This window comes from Salvelinus fontinalis, chromosome 37 (assembly GCF_029448725.1).
Source record: "Salvelinus fontinalis isolate EN_2023a chromosome 37, ASM2944872v1, whole genome shotgun sequence".
In the NCBI taxonomy this organism is placed as follows: Eukaryota; Metazoa; Chordata; class Actinopteri; order Salmoniformes; family Salmonidae; genus Salvelinus; species Salvelinus fontinalis.
The window spans coordinates 22,313,751-22,335,282 of record NC_074701.1 but is presented as its reverse complement, the minus strand read 5'-3'; the positions used below and the strand labels follow the sequence as shown (position 1 = coordinate 22,335,282).

The window sequence follows — 21,532 nt, the reverse complement described above, 5'->3', positions numbered from 1 at the left end:
ATGGTAGCCAATACTTAATCACAGGGAGTTACATTGGATGTTTATTTAATCATCCAGTTAAGCATAAATTAACAAGAATAGACTGACGAGTTTCAGAAGAAAGGTCTTTGTTTCTGGCCATTTTGAGCCTGTAATCGAACCCACAAATGCTGATGCTCCAGATACTCAACTAGTCTAAAGAAGGACAGTTTTATTGCTTCTTTAATCAGTACAACTGTTTTCAGCGGTGCTAACATAATTGCAAAAGGGTTTCTAATGATCAATTAGCCTTTTAAAATTATAAACTTGGATTAGCTAACACAACGTGCCATTGGAACACAGGAGTGATGGTTGCTGATAATGGGCCTCTGTACGCCTATGTAGATATTCCATAAAAATCTTCTGTTTCCAGCTACAATAGTCATTTACAACATTAACAATATCTAAACTGTAGTTCTGATCAATTTGTTATTATTTTAATGGACAATTTTTTTTTGCTTTTCTTTCAAAAACAATGACATTTCTAAGTGATCCCAAACTTTTGAATGGTAGTGTATATGGAGCTTGCCCACAGCACAATCACTACCATTTTTGAACATGGAGGAACATCACACCCCTGAACAGCAGCTTCATGCTCGTGGAAGAGAAATAAGAAGATGTGTAAAAATGTGTGTTGGTGGTGGTGTTAGGGGAAGACATAATAGAGGAAGAGGTAGAAGACAAAGAATAAGAGTCCCCATGGTCTTACAATGGAAGAGGCTGGTCGGAGAGTGCAGGTCCACAGTGTCATCAACTGTGCAATCCGTAGGGAAAACAGGTAAATAGATACTCGTTCTTTACTTTTGTTACAGCATTTCATTCACAACAATACAGCCACTATTGTAAAGGTTTATGCAAGTCTGAAAATCACAATGTACCGTAAGATATGTATGAGGAATATACAGTAACACAGTACAATTTAAAAATAATCTGTAACATGATCTATTTGTGAATTCTACAGTACATGTCATATATAGGACTGCACAACAACCTCATGCTGGTGGCAGAGAAGCAGTATTCAGCCATCAGAAAGAACAAGACATTTGCAACATGGTCATAGCCAACAATTCCATCAGGTTAAGGGAGATCCAAAGTGATATCATAAATTACAACAATATCTTCGCAAATATCCATTCTGTCAGCATTTCCACTATGGACAAAGTTCGGGGGAAAAAATCTAATGACTATGAAACAACTTTACAAGGTGCTATTTGAGAGGAATAGTGACAGAGTGAAGGAGCTTCGGTACCAGTATGTCCAGGTAAAGCATTTGTGTGCACATGGTATATTGTACAGGGAGTTTTACTGTACTTCAATGATGCCTGTATATACTTCTTGAAGTTGTAGATACCCGTAAGAACATAAAACATTTCTACTTTACTAAACTGTTTGATTCTAGAATAGGCTATGTAAAACTGACTTTATATTTTGTTTCTGTGTTACTATATAGAGAATAATGGAGCTGGAAGGAAGGACATGAAATGACCCACATTCTTGTTTTTGTGGAGAAGGCTGGGTTCAATCTGGCCAAAGGCAGGAGGCGTGGCTGCAATCTCATTGGACACCGAGCCACAATTGGCACACCAGACCAACATGGGGGCAATATTACAATGTGTCCTGCCATTTCTGAGAATGCTGTGAGCACGCATGTTCCACACATTGGGCCCTATAACACCCAACTTCTCCTGGCCTTCCTAAATACACTTTGCAGAGATCTAATACCAGAACACGAAAGAGGTTTAGTTAGACCAGATTTGCCAAATTATGTAATTGTGTGGGATTACGTCAGCTTCCACCAAACCAACATTTTTAGGGAATGGTTTGCTGCGCATGAAAGGATAACAATGGAGTTCATTCCACCATCCTTCCTATTCCTGAATCCGATAGAAGATGTTTGTTCAGCATGGAGGTGGAAAGTATATGACTATCGGGCACAAGATCAGATGTCTCTGTTAGATGCCATGAATGCTGCTTGTGAGGACATCACAGGCGATCATTGCAGGATATTTTGTCCCCCAGTGCATCGCAAGGGAAACATCAGATGTGATGTTGAGGAAAATCTCTGGCCAGACCAACAAGAGTGACACGATGTCCACCAAGAAGATGGGAACTTGTAGTGTTACGTACTGTAAGAAGGTACAATTTATTGTTTTTTACAGAACTAGGTTTTTTCATTGCTGCGTTTTTTATTTTTTATTTTTTTACATGGATGTAATTTTGTGGCAAATTTTCTCGTCACTATATATGACTTTACATGTAAGAAATATGTAAAAATGAACATGCAAATGTGAATTTTCTGTTTACATGCTACAAAAATAAATCTACTGTATACATAAAAATGTGCATATCCTTTAACTGTGTACTGCAGTATTGTACAGTATTGACTTTTCCCTGTAAACCTTTACCTACTGTTGAAATTGGGATCTAAAAAGCTCTGTGTGATACACAATAGCATTCAGCTCGACACAACTGACATTCTGGTATAGTACAGTAAGCAGTCAGTGTCAACAAAAAAGTAGAACAAAACTGACATTTGTATATAACAAACATTCCCAGGGTTGACTGACATGGTGAAAAAACATCTTAACTTTTTGACCAGTACAGCTCATACGATGACAAAAAAAACATTTCATTTTGGTGGCATTGGCCAATTTACTGACACAATAACTAGGTTTTGAAGCATGAATTATATGTTTTGGGTGAGTTACTACATTTTGTGGACATGCAGTAGAGTTGTGATGTCCTATAAAACAGTTGTGACAATTGCACTTACAGTTTAGAGAATGTTAAGACTGTTTAAAAAAATTTGCCAAAGCGATTGAGAAACTGTAAAAGAGGGTCAATATTTTTTACCTGCCTTGTCGTTTTCAACCCCAGGAAGACAGTAACCTGCTATTCTACAGCCCCTAGGAGCAGCGTAGGCATTAACGCTGGCTGTTAAACTTAAAGGTTGATAATGATGAAAGTTCTGCTCAAGAGGCGGTTATGAATGCTAATCCGCTCATGCTTCCAATCATAGCCTGCTAGCAATATCATCAAATATTCATTTTCACAGGAACCCTATTATGTGTGTTGGTGCAAAATCCTCAGCCTCTTGGAGAGGTACAAAGATAGATTCATATACCCTACAGTGCTCTTCTGCCATATTGTGTACCTGTCAGGGAAATTACAAAGGCTCTGTGCTTGTGTCAGATTTCAAACATCTAACCTTTCCATTTTAGATTTGTTTTGCACTTTGCAGTGCTAAATATCAGAGTTGCCCCCCTGTATCTTACAAGCATGCTGTTTTGATCTCAAAGGTTGTGATATATGCTTTGTTTAATAATTTATGAATAGGAGGATGTTTCTCTCAAGCCCTGTTCACAAGGCTAAAAAACGACAGTCCTGAAAATTTCAGGGGTCTCCTGGAAGATTAGATATTTTCCTTTGTGAATGACTGATGCATTGTGTGGGAGTTTTCCCTTGTACTTGTGCAAACCTCAGTGGTTTAACTGTTGCCATGGCCTTTTGACTGCTCAGGATAAACTAGAATTAGCCCATTAGAGGTCTAGCATATGGAGCTAGAAACCTGCAGGACTTTTACAGAAGAAACAACAAGAGTGACCTTCTCATTGTTTATATGTCTCGTCATGACTAATTAGGGAGGCAAAAAAGTCTGGAAACCTCAACTTAGCCATGAGGAACCTTCTTACACCGGAGTTACACAAAACACTGAAACTACCGTAAACCTGATTCTAGGCCAGGCTAGAATTACTTCAGCTCCACAAGAAGCCCCCACCATAGTAGAATAGACAGAGCAACAGCAACACAAGCCCCGTGGCTGTTGATTTAAAGAATGGGACCCAGAAAGAGAAGAGACGCTGGCGTACATCACACTATCATCATATTGAACTCCCACAGCTGCTACTACTGGGACACTGAGAGGGAGGGGAGAGAGTGACTGTGTTCTACCCAGAAAGAAGAGAATAGAGGGAGGACAGAGAGATGAGAGGACTCCGTCTAATCTGCGGAAGGCAACAGACCAAACACTCGAAGACAGCATATGTGCGAAAGGCCACAATGAGACTGTTCGTTTTTCTTGCATTACACTATCTCTAAAATAAGCTTCTCAGAAGTTCATATCATATTCCCTTTTAAATGTTACTGTATGTGATGTGAAATTCATCCACCTGTCTGTTATCTATTGATCCTAAACTGGTTCGACATTGATGTTTATATCTGTACAAACTGTATATCAACACATTTATAATTAATTGATCTCTTTGTGCATAGACTATCATCTCTCTGGTTTGTGATACCAACATCATAGCAGCCACTGAACCTGAAAGGCTTGCATTGTATATCCTTCTTCTTCAGCTAAATAGACCAGAGGATTTGTGCCGTCAATAGATATGGCCTATAGCATTCCACAAGGGTCAAAACACTTAACCCGCTGCCTGTATTGTCTTGCAATTTATCTCTTAGTAATGTATTTGGAAGTATTAGTTGAAAAGGCGATCGTCTCTTCATCTGCCCCAGAGGTGTGGTGGGTACTAATTGAAGTGTAAGTCTCAAGTGTCCATCACTAAAATGAGCTAGCTGAAAAACCCCATCAACTCAACACTGATAGTAGTACAGTGCACGGCTGACCAAAACAGAATCAATCAACCCACACCGCAGATGGACTTTCTTTTCGTTTTCAATCCTCTAACAGAAAAGACAGGATTAGATAAGTAATAATCTGCGATCAAAAGGATTATCTTCCTATGGGAGTGATATCTGTGAGTTTTGGAGGTGATGCTGAGTCTGATCCATTGCCACAGATCCTACTGCAGTAAAGGCAGATGTTTGTTGGAGCATAGGGGAGGCGGGGTGGACACTGTGCATAACTAATGCCCTGGCATTTCATCCTTCATTGCCTTTTTGTCTTGTCATCTTCTGTTTGGACGAATGCTATGTTTCTTTTCTCTTCTTTTGCATCGCCTTTGTTACAGAAAGGTGTAAGAGGGAAGCTAACAATTGAAGCTATTTCTAGACAGAGGAAGAGACCTTGAATATAGGCTACAATTCTACAAAGGATGTTCAATTTAACTAACAGGGGAAATCAATAGCTAGGATCCATCTTTTCTCCTAAGAGTGCATTCTGCAGGGCATGCTCACAAGTCTGCAAATTAACAATTTAAGATAAAATAAAATAAAATAGTGTTAGTCATATGCTTCACAAACAACAGGTGTCGACTAACAGTAAAATGCTTACTTACGGGCATTTCCAACAATGCAGAGAAAAAGAAAATGGAGAAATAATAGAAAAGTAAGCCGTTCTCCCCTCAGCAGCCTCCACTGATATGTACATATAACTAGGAGGCATAGAGTGACTAGGCAAAAGGATAGATAATTCCTCTGACACCGCCTGGTATAGAGGTACTAGATGTCAGGGAGCTCGACCCCAGTGATGTACTGGGCTGTACGCATTACACTCTCTAGTGCCTTGCGGTTGGATGCCAAGCAGTTGACATACCAAGCAGTCATGCAGCCAGTCAAAATGCTCTCAATGGTGCAGCTGAATAACCTTTTGAGGATATGTAGGCCCAGGCCAAATCTTTTCAACCTCCTGAGGGGGAAGAGACGTTGTTGTGCCCTCTTCACGGCTGTGTTGGTGTGTGTGGACCATGATAGATCCTTAGTGATGTGGACACCGAGGAACTTGAAGCTCTCGACTCGTTCCATTATAGCCCTACCAATGTGAATGGGGGTATGCTCAGCCCTCCATTTTCTGTAGTACACAATCAGCTCCTTTGTCTTGCTGACATTGAGGGAGAGGTTGTTTTCCTGGCAACACACTGCAAGGTCTCTGACCTCCTCCCTGTAGGCTGTCTCACCGGTTTCGGTGGTCAGAAAACGTAATAATGGTGTTGTAGTAGTGTGCGGCCACGCAGTCGTGGGTGAACAGGGACTACAGGAGGGGACTAAGCACACACCCCTGAGTGGCACCAGTGAGGAGAGCATTTCATGGCTACAGATGTGAGTGATATGGGGCGACAGTCATTTAGACAGGTTACTTTGATGTTCTTGGGTATAGGGACTATGGTGGTCTGCTTGAAACATGTAAGTATTAAAGACTGGGTCAGGGAGAGTTCGATAATGTCAGTGAAGACACTTGCCAGCTGGTCAGCGCATGCTCTGAGTAAACATCCTTGTAATCAGGCCTTGTGAATGTTAACCTGTTATAGTGCTTACTCACATTGGCTGCGGAGAGCATGATCACACAGTTGTCTGGAACAAATGGTACTCTCATGCATTGTCCAGTGTTGCTTGCCTCTAAGCAAGCATAGAAGGCATTTAGCTTGTCTGGTAGGTTTGCGTCACTGGGCAGCTCACGGCTGAGTTTCCCTTTGTAATTCATGATAGTTTGCAAGCCCTGCCACATCCGAAGAGCATCAGAGCCGGCGTAATAGGACTCCATCTTAGTTCTGTATTGATGCTTTGCCTGTTTGATGGCTTGTCGTTTGGTCGAAGTGGGATTTCTTATAGGTATCTGGATTAATTGTAATTACTTCGCCACTATGGCCTATTTATTGCCTTACCCCCTTACTCCATTTCCACACACTGCATACAGGTTTTCTATTGTGCTATTGACTGCACGTTTGTTTATCCCATGTGTAACTCTGTGTTGTTGTTTTGGTCACACTGCTTTACTTTATCGCAGTTGTAAATGAGAACTTGTTCTCAACTGGCCTACCTGGTAAAATAAAGGTGAAATAAATAAATAAAATAAATAAATAAAATAGTGTCCCGCTCCTTGAAATCGGCAGCTCTAGCCTTTAGTGCAGATATTGCCTGTAATCCATTGCTTCTGGTTGGGATATGTACGTACGGTCACTGTGGGGATGACGTCGTAGATGCACTTATTAATGAAGCTGGAGACTGGTGTGGTAAACTCCTCAATGCTACCCCCAATGCCAGGGAGAATTATGCAGTTTGTATTCAGTCTGTGTGTGTGACAGAAAGCCAGCCAAAGCTAGAGCGATCCTCTCTCTTGAAAGACAATCATACATTTTGCCACGGTGTGTGCACACCCACAGGTAGGCCTAATATGTAAGCAGTTATTAAAGCTTACACCCATATATGATAATGACACGATAAACCGAGATCGCAGTTAAATTCATGTTTCTTTTCATGTTCCCTTCAACTGCCCTTGGAACATAACATTTAATCTCCTATTATGTATTCTTCTATAAATACTGCCAGTCTACATTATTTCACGACTTTTTATCATACATTTAAAAATACTTAAACACATGTGAAACCTTTAATACACTGATTAATGTTCTGTGGCATATTTCCGCCCCAAAAATAGTAATATAAAAAAAAACTTTTAGCAGTGGATCAAATGTGTTTTGTATACACACAGGCCTAAGCGTGATTGAAATTCCCAATCAACCATTCATCTGCATTAGGCAGGTTTCCTTCTTGTCTGATGCAGGATAACTGAAACAGATTGAGAGAGCTAGTGCACACTGCATTGCTAATGGCTCTGAATGAAAGACGGCCCTGTGCTGCTGACCCTTCCATGTAACAGGAACACGTCCCGGCTCAAGCAAAGCGATGGGGAGGACAGATCAATATAGAGACTCTCTAAGGCATCAGTCAAGACCAACCTCCTCCTATTGACTAAATGTTACCCAGGAATAGAAGCAAATAGCTAGCATGGTGAGGATGGCTTCCACATCTAATGGAGTTCTAATGGTTTGCACCAATGTTGCATTCAATCCAATTAGCTTATTGCACAGTATGAAGGATTTCATATATTGTATGCTATGGCCAATGTATTGCCATCATTTAGCATATTTTCTGCATCTTCATGTGTTACTATTCTGCTAATAAAGTGAAGGATCTTGTATTACTTTCCCAGAATAGGAGGCTGGCAAAATGATTGGCCACACCTCCATTGCAACCCACTGAGATTCAGGTGAATACCAATATGCCAGCCTGAAGATAAAATTACAATATTAGCACCCCACACTGTTAGACAATTGTAACTCACAGCATGAAGGTTCTTAGAGTCTGACCTGCTCATTATTTTAGCTGTGTTGGTACAATGACAGTGCATTGTTGTAGGTCCCTGGACACTCAATTAGATTGGCAAAAGGGACATTTTCCAAAGATGACAACAGGTCATGGGCCAATTTTGAAATGGCAACACAACAAACACACTTTTCTGTGAGCTCCCCACTGTATTTCACAGCAATATTTCAAACCTGTAATTCCTGATGGCAATAACTAAGGTGAAGGTTCAGAGAAAATGTCACGGTGAGGGCAGGATAATGTCCCAGAGTCATGATCTACATATCGCTGTCTGAAGAAATGTTGCTGCTGAATATCTGATGCTCTTTGCTCTAAGTTAACTCGGGCGCTTAGGCACGGGTGTGCCTGGGTGGGCCTGGACCCACCTACTGGGGAGCCAGAACCACCCAATCAGATTGAGCAAAGAAATAAATAATGTATGCTCTCAACTTGTCAGTGTTCCAAATTGGACATTATTTTTATTTTTGCCTAAACATGCAAACACCATCAGATAGAATTCATACTGTAGCTAGCAGTGCACTGGAATCACATTCACTCCCATGGGATGGGTAGTCAGAAATAAGCAACTGAAAGCCACACCCCCAATAAGCCACGAATATGACTGCATTGAGGCATATGCCACTATGGCTATATGCACCATGCCACTGCCTACTTCATTTGTTCTTTTAGCAAACAAGACAGGTCATAATCCAGTGCCTTCAGCTTTAATTAGCTTTAAAAATGCAAAATGTTCTCTCAGCCTTAGGGCAAAATGTGTAGAATAGAATAAGATTAGCTATAAAACTGCACATTTTCCTCTCTGCACCATGGCAAAATGTGTACAATTGTAGGAAATACAATTGAAAACAGTAAAAGTTTTGCTCAGCCTCATGGCAAGATATGTAGAATAGCATGAGGTTAGCTATAAAACTGCACATTTTTCTCTTTGCCCCATGGCAAAATGTTGTTATAACTGTCGCTCTCCTCATCCTCAGAAGAGGTGAGGAGAGAAGGATCTTCGGACCAAAATGCGGAGTCAGGGAAATATGCCATCTTTATTTATAACGATGAACTGATGGCAACACGAAACAAAACAAAATACTTTCAAAAAACTTACAAAATAAGAAAACGACGTACAACGGAACCTGAACATAAACTTACATGGACAAACGTAAACTTACGAACAGGAACGAACATCAAAACGAACGAACAGCAAAACAGCTCCAAATGTGAAAAAACATCGACAACACGATAGACATCACAGGAGACAATCACCCACAAACACACAGTGATAACGCCCTACCTAAATATGACTCTTGATTAGAGGAAAATGCAAACCACCTGCCTCTAATCAAGAGCCATACCAGGCAAACCAAAACCAACATAGAAACGAATAACATAGACTGCCCACCCAAAACACATGCCCTGACCATAAACACATAAAAACAACATAAAACAGGTCAGGACTGTTACAGTACCCCCCCCTCAAGATGCGCACGCCGGGCGCACAAGCACAAAGTCCAGGGGAGGGTCCGGGTGGGCAGTTGACCACGGTGGTGGTTCCGGCTCAGGACGCTGTCCCCGCACCACCATAGTCACTCCCCTCTTCTTTCTACCCCTTCCACTGACCACCCAAACATTAGCTTCCCCTAAATAAACAGCTAGCACCGGGACAAAGGGCAGCACCGGGACAAGGGGTAGCACCGGGACAAGGGGCAGCACCAGAACAAGGGGCAGCACCAGGATAAGGACCATCACCGGGACAAGGGGCAGCACCGGGACAAGGGGCAGCACCGGGACAAGGGGCAGCACCGGGACAAGGGGCAGCACCGGGACAAGGGGCAGCACCGGGACAAGGGGCAACACCGGGACAAGGGGCAACACCGGGACAAGGGGCAACACCGGGACAAGGGGCAGATCCCGGCTGAAGGACTCTGGCAGGTCCTGTTTGGACGGCTCTGGCAGGTCCATGCTGGCTGACGGCTCTCGACGCTCATGGCAGACTGACGGCTCTCGACGCTCATGGCAGGCTGACGGCTCTCGACGCTCATGGCAGGCTGACGGCTCTCGACGCTCATGGCAGGCTGACGGCTCTCGACGCTCATGGCGCTCTGACGGCTCTGGCTGCTCATGGCTCTCTGACGGCTCTGGCTGCTCATGGCTCACTGACGGCTCTGGCTGCTCATGGCTCTCTGACGGCTCTGGCTGCTCATGGCTCTCTGACGGCTCTGGCTGCTCATGGCTCGCTGGCGGCTCTGGCAGATCCTGTCTGGTTGGCGGCTCTGGCAGATCCCGTCTGGTTGGCGGCTCTGGCAGATCCTGTCTGGTTGGCGGCTCTGGCAGATCCTGTCTGGTTGGCGGCTCTGGCAGATCCTGTCTGGTTGGCGGCTCTGGCAGATCCTGTCTGGCTGACGGCTCTAGCGGCTCCTGTCTGGCTGACGGCTCTAGCGGCTCCTGTCTGGCTGACGGCTCTGTAGGCTCATGGCAGACGGGCGGCTTTGCAGGCTCATGGCAGACGGGCGGCTTTGCAGGCTCCTGGCAGACGGATGGCTCAGATGGCGCTGGGGAGACAGATGGCTCAGATGGCGCTGGGGAGACGGATGGCTCAGATGGCGCTGGGGAGACGGATGGCTCAGATGGCGCTGGGGAGACGGATGGCTCTGGCCGGATATGGCGCACTGTAGACCTGGTGCGTGGTGCCGGAACTGGAGGCACCGTGCTAATGATAAGCACCTTCCTACTAGTGCGGGGAGCAGAGACAGGGCACACTGAACTCTCAAAGCGTACTCTATACCTGGTGCGTGGTACCGGCACTGGTGGCACCTGGCTGAGGGAACGCACCTCAGGACTAGTACGGGGAGAAGTGACAGTGTGTACAGGACTTGGGAGACGCACAGGTGGCTTAGTGCGTGGGGCCGGAACTGGAGGCACCGAACTGGATACACGCACTACAGGGAGAGTGCGTGGAGGAGGAACAGGGCTCTGGAAATGCACTGGTAGCCTAGTGCGTAATATAGGCACTGTAGGTACTAGGCTGGGGCGGGGAGGTGGCGCCGGAAATACCGGACCGTGCAGGCGTACTGGCTCTCTTGAGCATTGAGCCTGCCCAACCTTACCTGGTTGAATGCTCCCGGTCGCCCTGCCAGTGCGGCGAGGTGGAATAGCCCGCACTGGGCTATGCAGGCGAACCGGGGAAACCATGCGTAAGGCAGGTGCCATGTATGCCGGCCCGAGGAGACGCACTGGAGACCAGACGCGTTGAGCCGGCCTCATGACACCTGGCTCAATGCCCAATCTCGCCCTACCAGTGCGGGGAGGTGGAATAACCCGCACCGGGCTATGCACACGTACAGGAGACACCGTGCGCTCTACTGCGTAACACGGTGTCTGCCCGTACTCCCGCTCTCCACGGTTAGCCTGGGAAGTGGGCGCAGGTCTCCTACCTGACTTCGCCACTCTCCCTTTAAGCCCCCCCCAAAGAAATTTTTTGGGTTTTCCCACAGGCTTCCTACCGCTTCGTCGTGCTGCCTCCATTCGCCGGTATCCCTCCTCGCACTGCGCCAGAGAATCCCAGGCGGGCTCCGGCACTCTCCCTGGGTTGATCGCCCACCTGTCGATCTCCTCCCACGTAGTGTAGCCCAGATCCTTTGTAGATTCCTTCTCCTGCCTCCGAGCTAGCTCCTCATATCGCCGCCTCTCTGCTCTCGCTGCTTCCAATTCAGCTTTAGGGCGGCGATATTCTCCTGGTTGAGTCCATGGTCCTCTACCATCCAAAATCTCCTCCCAAGTCCAGAAATTCCTGTTGCTCCGTCGAGCATTCCCATACCGCTTGGTCACTGTATTTTGGTGGGTGATTCTGTTATAACTGTCGCTCTCCTCATCCTCAGAAGAGGTGAGGAGAGAAGGATCTTCGGACCAAAATGCGGAGTCAGGGAAATATGCCATCTTTATTTATAACGATGAACTGATGGCAACACGAAACAAAACAAAATACTTTCAAAAAACTTACAAAATAAGAAAACGACGTACAACGGAACCTGAACATAAACTTACATGGACAAACGTAAACTTACGAACAGGAACGAACATCAAAACGAACGAACAGCAAAACAGCTCCAAATGTGAAAAAACATCGACAACACGATAGACATCACAGGAGACAATCACCCACAAACACACAGTGATAACGCCCTACCTAAATATGACTCTTGATTAGAGGAAAATGCAAACCACCTGCCTCTAATCAAGAGCCATACCAGGCAAACCAAAACCAACATAGAAACGAATAACATAGACTGCCCACCCAAAACACATGCCCTGACCATAAACACATAAAAACAACATAAAACAGGTCAGGACTGTTACAAATGTGTAGAATTTCAGGACGTTACCCAGCTAACACGGTGGATCTGGTCTGATTCCGGCTGAGAGTCGGGAACTCGGCTGATAGTCAGACTCGGCCGACGTCATGTGGAGTGAGTCTGGGCTGCCTTCGATAGTATTACTAATTGCTAGGATGCGGGGATTGAGCTCGGGCCAATTCCGGGGAGAGTTATCTGGCCAAAATGTACATATTACTTGGGGTTCGGGCCGATTCCGGTGTGAGTTATCACGCCTAAATGTATTACTTGGGGCTCGGGCTGATTCCGGAGAGAGTTATCTGGCCCAAATGTATATATTACTTGGTGCTCGGGCCGATTCCGGTGTGAGTTATCTGGCCCAAATGTATTGCTTGGGGCTCGGGCTGATTCCGGGGTGAGTTATCTGGCCCAAATGTATATATTACTTGGGGCTCGTGCCGATTCTGGTGAGAGTTATCTGGCCCAAATGTATTACTTGGGGCTCGGGCCGATTGGGGCTACTCTCTGGCAGATGATTGTATGGGCTGCTTTATAAAATTAACATTTCATTATTTATTTTTCTATATTTTCTCATTGTTTCTGTGAGCAAAAAAATACAATTAACATTTAAACTCTTTAATAAGCGACCTGTGTAGTATTTTAGTATTTTGATACTTTGTGCACGCCAATTGATAAGCATGAAAAACTGGCTGCTTGAGCATCCCCGGTGGCGCAACGGTCTAAGGCACTGACTGCATCGTAGTGCAAACTGCGTTGCAACAGACGCTGGTTCGAGACCCATGCTAATGATTAGTACATCGATTTGTAAGAATGACATTGATCGAATGTTGTTGAACAGCAGTTTTAATATGTCATGTGAAAATCGTTATTATTATTAATTATATACTGTTAATTAAGATATGCCTTATAAATGATATGTTATAACTCTTACCCGTTTTTTATAGCTTACTTGCGTTTGAAAATGTAATGGGCTAATAATAAATGCGAAATCATGAACACATGCCTTATAATTGGTATATTATTGACTTATTAATGACAATATAAAGTGTTACTCATTATTGACATAGTTAAAGTCCCAAAGACAGAAATTTGCAAAAATAAATTCAAAAATTGCTTTGAAAACGTGGGCAACATTCATTCAGCCTATGTGCATCAATTGGTCCTATTGAGGGCATTATTTACAATGCATATATCAGTATGTTTTATAGGCTACTCCTTACTGAAAATATGACTGAAATAATACTCAATGTGTCATTTTCCATGTTATCCAGAGAATAACTTCCCCTAAACATTAAGACCACTTTAATATCAGGGTTGCTATCATGTTAAAGTACAGGGGATAGCTCCCCTTTCTCCTCTCTCCAAATGAACGTCTAGTCGGATTCTGGCTATCCTCTCTCCTATCATGACCGAATCCAACCGCCAGCTCCTCCTCCGGTGCATCGTTTGCATCACTACTTCTGTGAGCGCTTCTTCGCACACTGTAGCAATCTCCGTTCCCGAAGCAATTCAGCAGATAATAATCAAACTCTAAAAAGTCGTCTATTTATCTTCAGGTTACAATTCAAATCGGACTAACCTAAACGAGGGATGGGAACAACCGTCGGCTGCTGCCCTCATTGGCTCATTGCTATGTGGATGTGTCTTTTTACCTTAACTTCCACCCTGGACATGACGAAAACGAATATAAGGTGCATTCCATCAAGCCAACTCTCTGTTATCAAGCCGGCTCCCCGGGAACTCTCTAAAGTGGGATTTGATCTATTTGGAAAGGGACCTGAGGATGAAGTTGTGGGGGTTGCAGAGAAGTCACCAGGTTGTCACCCCTTTAAAAGCAGCTGTAAAAAAGCCAATGTTGCGGAATATTTAGCGCGCGTCTCCGGTGATGGCGAGGGAAGAAGTTCAGTCCTTGAATCCGAGCAGCCGTTTGTAAATAAATCATACAGCCGTGGATTAGAAGAACGTCGGCTCGTGGACAGTTCTGAAGTGCTCTATCAACATCAAAGTGGCTCGGGCAACACCTCCAAACTCACAGATAGGCCTATGCCGCCACCTGCCACCCTCAATAAAGTAACCGTCAATAACACTAGACATAATACAATTAATAGTTTTGGAAGAGAAAATAGACTTAAACGACACGAGTTATCAAAAAACAAGGCTGGGTCAAGTTTGAGGAACCTTCGCCGTCGACGAAAGCGCAGCTTCCAAACGGCGGAGAGCAAAACATCTTGGTCCGGATTCCGATGGAACAGTGAAGATGCGTCAACCTCCGGGCAACATGAGTTGAAACTCAGTAGTTCTACATTCGCACTCACGGGGGATTCAGCTCATAACCAAGCCATGGTGCATTGGTCCGGCCAAAATAGCAGCGTAAGTGAAATTTGGCAATGATGAATGCATCCTTGCATTATAGCGCATGGCATAATCATTTTGAATGTATAACAGTTAGCCTATAATGTTTTTGCCACTTAAAATTTCATTTTAGGTGGTGGACTTGGTCTTCTGAAGAGTCTGATATGTAATTAATTAGTTGTGTGTAGGCCTCTAGTGTAAATCCTGGCACTTGGAAAACATTGGGAGGCATTGGGAGAGCAGTGGGCAGTGCAGACCAGTGCACCAGGCGGTTCAATGAGAGGATGCTGAAGAGCTAGATTGTCGAAATTGGAAACACACACACACACACACACACACACACACACACACACACACACACACACACACACACACACACACACACACACACACACACACACACACACACACACACACACACACACACACACACACACACACACACACACACACACACACACACACACACACACACACACACACGTTCACACACAAACACTCTCACTCACGATCAGTGTGTTTCTTTTAGTCTGTCTGTCTTTGTGTGGGTGGAGGGTTTGCGTGACCCAGGAATTAAGGGTAGATGTGAGGATTAAGGCACGGTCCAATGATTTTTGTTATTTTACCTCTGCTGTACATGTTCAAGCAGTCCATTGTTAGCCTATTTACATGACACTTCTCACAAACCCATTTGTCAAAAGAAATGCTTAACAGCAACCCGAACCTTTATCCTCAAAATATCAGGCTAATGGGAGTTAATCCCTCATTAGATTGGCATCAAATGCAGCAGACCATTGTGGATTTCTCTTCAAAGACCGCATTTGTAGTGGAACAGTCTATTTCTTAAGGTGATGCTAGAACTGAAGCAGTGCTGTGGCCCTGGGTGTGTTATATAATTCAGTACACATCTCATTTATATCATTTCTATTTTGGATAATTTTGTACATACTTTATTGTTCTAATACGTGTATGCTTTTCATCTTCATTTCGCATTGGATTAGGATCATACAGAATGAGTGAGATCACACTCTACCTCCCATCAACTTTCCTTAATTGTCAAGTGGATGTTACAACCAATGCATCACTATACAAGGGAGGCTATGCAAGCTTTGCTAGTTCACCAGATCTGATCACGAACAGATGGCTATCATTTACATTTGACATTTTAGTCATTTAACAGATGGTCTTATCCAGAGCGACTTACAGGAACAATTAGGGGTAGGTGCTTTGCTCAAGGGCACATTCACCTAGTCAGCTCAGGGATTCGAACCAGCAACCTTTCAGTTACTGGTCCAACGCTCAAAAAGGGGTATGGCATTAGGTGTGATCCCAAAATGCATTTCAAGGTGTAAATGGGATGTTATATTGCATATCATATTGACAGAAGCTAGGGCAACATTTGCACCTTTTTATGTCTTTTCCACCAGTCTTTACTTTCGCCTTTGCATTAGATGCATCATCCTCTTTATATTAGCTATTATAAGTCATCACCATTATTACACGATCAACCTGCATCAGCACTCATTCTTGCCTTTTCTCTTGCAACATCAATCTACCAGTCTCAACGTTACATTAGCAACACCAGAGTTGTTCAGTTGACATCTTCAATGTATTACTGTGACTCATATTTTGGAGACTTCTGTTGGACCTCAGTCCTGCACTGAGTGTGCTGCAGAGAGGGAACGTAGGCTTTTAGACCTCAGCATGTCGCCTAAGGGTCACTAGTAGGGTTGCAAAATTGAGGACATTATACAAGAGTCATTCTGACTACTACATTTGTTGTCACACAAGACCACGTGCTGACACAGAGTTTTCGCAGGCTGGCAGGCTATGATGTTTTAAGGTTGACTTAAGGTTGACTCTCTCAGGCAGGATGAAAACGACTACATCAACCACGATCCATTGCTAGTTACGACCACTTTCACCATGATCCTTAACGATTTTTTTGCTGTTATTCAGCCCCATTCAGCAATATGGCGTACTTTAAATTCAAATACCTCCGGCTTCATGTGCTATCGGGAGTTTTCCATAGGAATACATGGATGCTATTGTATCACCGTCTACTGGTTTTAATGTCTATGGTCATGGCTCATGTCCTAACCTCAAAACAAATTACCGAAGTAGATTTATAGTAGAGGTATTTCATGGACATTTGCTTTGGTTGCAGCTCTAACAAAATGTGCATCTAATTAGCATGAATTATATCAAAGTTAAACAAATGTCATTGCTGGTGATGTAGCTTAGACTTTGTCAACAGAACACACACAACCTTGCACCTTTATCTCTGAGCACCCACATTTCAGAAGGCATTTATATGAGTTAAAAGTATTTTTTTAAAGCATCCTCTGCTCAGCTGGTGCTACTTTTGGGCTGGGTAGAAAACAAACCCACTTGATGTCTAATCTTGCCAGCATTGATCAGAGTTCCCTCATGCACGATGAAGTTTCTAGGCTCAGCAGGCTGCCATAGTCTGGCTGGAGATACAGCTGCACTTCGCTCTTTTAAAGGAGGAGTTACTACGGCAAAAGCATACATTCAAAGAAGAAGTGAGGGGCTTCTGATGATTTATCACGTCAAGAATCAACAACAACAAAAATGTCCGCCATAGGGGTGTTTGTAATGCCTCTTTAATTTCAGTTTTTCTTAATAGTATGATAGCATCAGCGTATCTCTAACATGGTGGCTAACTATATATTCTTGGTACCCAATTAACATTATATGGTTCACTGAGATTCAGGGATGGATGGATATTCAATTGCAGATGCAGGATTTTAATTTGATCACCGTGTTGCAGGAGAACTTTCCCGCAACGCAGGAAATTGAAAACTTGTTGTGTTTGAGGTTTAAAAAGGCTTCTGAATTTTGTCATTTCCACTTTCACAATTCAGACTTGATTTTCCCTCATGAAAACACAAGTCCATTACAATCCACATTATACTTCACATTTCCTGTTGCCGCAGGATTGTGTTCCTGCTGTGGCAAACTGGCTCAAATAAAGATCCTACATCTGTTGTGGTTGCAAATGTAATGATCGGTCATTTGGATTTTGGTGTTTAACATTATTGTTACATGTAATACATGTTTAGGGTAGATGTTTTCTTTTTATGTTAAGTCCAGTTTGAAGGAGTTTTACATGTACAGTGGGGAGAACAAGTATTTGATACACTACTGATTTTCCTACTTACAAAGCATGTAGAGGTCTGTAATTGTTATCATAGGTACACTTCATCAGTGAGAGACGGAATCTAAAACAAAAATCCAGAAAATCACATTTTATGATTTTTAAGTAATTAATTAGCATTTTATTGCATGACATAAGTATTTGATACATCAGAAAAGCAGTACTTAATATTTGGTACAGAAACCTTTGTTTGCAATTACAGAGATCATACGTTTCCTGTAGTTCTTGATCAGGTTTGCACACACTGCAGCAGGGATTTTGGCCCACTCCTCCATACAGACCTTCTCCAGATCCTTCAGGTTTCGGGGCTGTCGCTGGGCAATACGGACTTTCAGCTCCCTCCAAAGATTTTCTATTGGGTTCAGGTCTGGAGACTGGCTAGGCCACTCCAGGACCTTGAGATGCTTCTTACGGAGCCACTCCTTAGTTGCCCTGGCTGTGTGTTTTGGGTCGTTGTCATGCTGGAAGACCCAGCCACGACCCATCTTCAATGCTCTTACTGAGGGAAGGAGGTTGTTGGCCAAGATCTCGCGATACATGGCCCCATCCATCCTCCCCTCAATATGGTGCAGTCGTCCTGTCCCCTTTGCAGAAAAGCATCCCCAAAGAATGATGTTTCCACCTCCATGCTTCACGGTTGGGATGGTGTTCTTGGGGTTGTCCTCATCCTTCTTCTTCCTCCAAACACGGCGAGTGGAGTTCAGACCAAAAAGCTCTAATTTTGTCTCATCAGACCACATGACCTTCTCCCATTCCTCCTCTGGATCATCCAGATGGTCATTGACAAACTTCAGATGGGCCTGGACATGCGCTGGCTTGAGCAGGGGGACCTTGCGTGCTCTGTAGGATTTTAATCCACGATGGCGTAGTGTGTTACTAATGGTTTTATTTGAGACTGTGGTCCCAGCTCTCTTCAGGTCATTGACCAGGTCCTGCCGTGTAGTTCTGGGCTGATACCTCACCTTCCTCATGATCATTGATGCCCCACGAGGTGAGATCTTGCATGGAGCCCCAGACCGAGGGTGATTGACCATCATCTTGAACTTCTTCCATTTTCTTATAATTGCGCCAACAGTTGTTGCCTTCTCACCAAGCTGCTTGCCTATTGTCCTGTAGCCCATCCCAGCCTTGTGCAGGTCTACAATTTAACCCTGATGTCCTTACACAGATCTCTGGTCTTGGCCATTGTGGAGAGGTTGGAGTCTGTTTGATTGAGTGTGTGGACAGGTGTCTTTTATACAGGTAACGAGTTCAAACAGGTGCAGTTAATACAGGTAATGAGTGGAGAACAGGAGGGCTTCTTAAAGAAAAACTAACAGGTCTGTGAGAGCCGGAATTCTTACTGGTTGGTAGGTGATCAAATACTTATGTCTTGCAATAAAATGCTAATTAATTACTTAAAAATCATACAATGTGATTTTCTGGATTTTTGTTTTAGATTCCGTCTCTCACAGTTGAGGTGTACCTATGATAAAAATTACAGACCTCTACATGCTTTGTAAGTAGGAAAACCTGCAAAATCGGGCAGTCTGTCAAATACTTGTTCTCCCCACTGTATGTGCTGAATAAATATGTTAATGTCAGAAATCCAGAGAGTTTTACTGTATCCTGAGTAGCTACTCTCATATTTACAGATATTCAAATATCCTTTTGTTCATGATAAAGCTCACAGTTGACAGTAGTGAATGTCAGAAGATACTAATGTGGTTGGAGGAGGCAGATATGACTGTGATCTAGAGTATTCTGTTGTTGTCGAGTAATCTTACCTTTAGCAGTCATGGTATGGCATGCTTTGAAAATCCTGGTGGTTATGAGAGTCATGCGAGGACATTAAATCATTTATCTTTGCAATATACTACTGTGATGTCACCTTATAATTCATGATCCAGTTGACCTGTTATCCATGGGAGAGCAAATAGCTCAGACGTCAAACAATCCAGCCCTAGCTAACATCTGGTCTACCAGGAAACAATGTCTGTGTGAATAAAGAGATATAAATTGACGTGGCGGACAAAAGCAAGCCAATAATACATGTTGAGGTTGTATGGTAGAGAGCACTGAGATCCACATGCTTTTGCTTGTACCAACAGACATAGCTGGAAACAGAAAGTATTGTTTATGTATTTTATTCTTACAAAAGGAGGTTCACCCAGTAAAACACAGTAAATAAGTCAGATTTTCACATATAGCTGTATGAATAGCTGACGATACGAAACTCTGTACTTTCAAAATTCATAGCTTTTAATGTTAATATCATTATGAACCAGCAGAAACATCTGTTTGAAAGTTAACACCTGCTCCGCTCCCAGGGAATCTGTCACAATTCTTTAGACTTATTGTGTTGGACCGCAAATGCTAATTTAAATCTTATATTCATTTTCCAAAATGTACTGTACATTTCTAAGAATGCGGGTGTCTACTCAATTGCAATTAAGCACTAAATTGTATTGTGACTGCAGTGTAACAATTCACATCTGTACAGTAAGGGGTGAACATGAGGGAGAGACTTGAGCTGGCTTGTTTCATCAGCATCATTAGTGTTGTAGTAGTGGAAATAGTTTGTGAGATAAACTCTTAAAAGCCAAAAAGGGTAATGTGTTAGTTGTGCTTTTCCCTTTATAGGGTACAAATAGAAAACTACCCTATTAATATTCTGATCAGTTACTTGGGTAACAATTGCTTTTATGGAGTCATCCATCTATTTAATTGCAGTGGGTAAATATGTCGACAGTTTTATTGATGAGGTAACTTAATTCCTGAAGCTGATAAGGCTGGATCAGGGAGTCACTGAGTCTGGGAATGAATCGTAATGTATAGTCTGTCTTGCATTTAATTTGTCTCTTTCAGGTGCTCCTCATCCTTCACTAATAGAAAGTTCCCATCTCCACCCTCTATCCCTCCAACCGTCTTAATACAATGCCTTCATTCCACCGCGGTAATCTCCTCATACTAAGCTCTTTTAATTCACTATAAAACCCCTTTCATGCCTCAATAATGATCAGATTCATACCAATGCATTCACTCTCCAAGGGTTGAGATTTACACAGGGCTTGGAAATCATTTTTCTTATTCTCCTGTCACATGAATTTTTGGGAGACCTTTGTCGCTAACATGGCATGATGAGTGTTCGACATGTTAAAAGCTTTCTAACATATCATCTTTGTCAAGATGTGGAAGGGATGGATCTGTGCACTTATTTAGCAAACTGATAAAGTATCATTCCTGTCATGCCCTTTTTTATCTAGGAATTTGTAATGTATCTTTACCCCAACCAAATCCCTCATCTACACATTTTAGCTTCAGGGCATTGGTGATTTTAATAGGTTTGTATTGGTCTTGGGGGTTCAGAGTTTCTTCATGACTCTCTCTAACACTAATGTTTATGGCTACAGTAAGATAGCAAGTAAGTACCCAGCCCATACCCTCTGTATAACACAGAACAATCTGCAAAATTAAGTATCTATGTATATTGATGTCTGGTACATTAAATATTGACAACATTTAGAGAGCTTCAGCGTGTACTTTCAACACTAGCCGAACACCTCAAGTTTTACAGCTGGCACTTGAGGGGGTGCAA

General features: G+C 43.3%; 1 protein-coding gene across 3 annotated transcripts in view; it reads left to right on the top strand.

Annotated features, from left to right (window-relative positions):
- Positions 1-13,790: 13,790 nt before the first annotated feature.
- Positions 13,791-21,532, top strand: part of LOC129836367 (VPS10 domain-containing receptor SorCS1-like) — a 54,385-nt gene continuing 46,643 nt past the window's right edge. For 2 of the 3 annotated variants that reach the window (XM_055902428.1, XM_055902427.1), the window contains exon 1: positions 13,791-14,792. In XM_055902428.1, coding sequence (XP_055758403.1) covers positions 14,013-14,792 — 780 coding nt within the window. In that variant the 5' untranslated portion in view covers positions 13,791-14,012. The remainder of the gene's footprint in view (positions 14,793-21,532) is intronic. The other variant, XM_055902429.1, reaches the window with a different exon arrangement.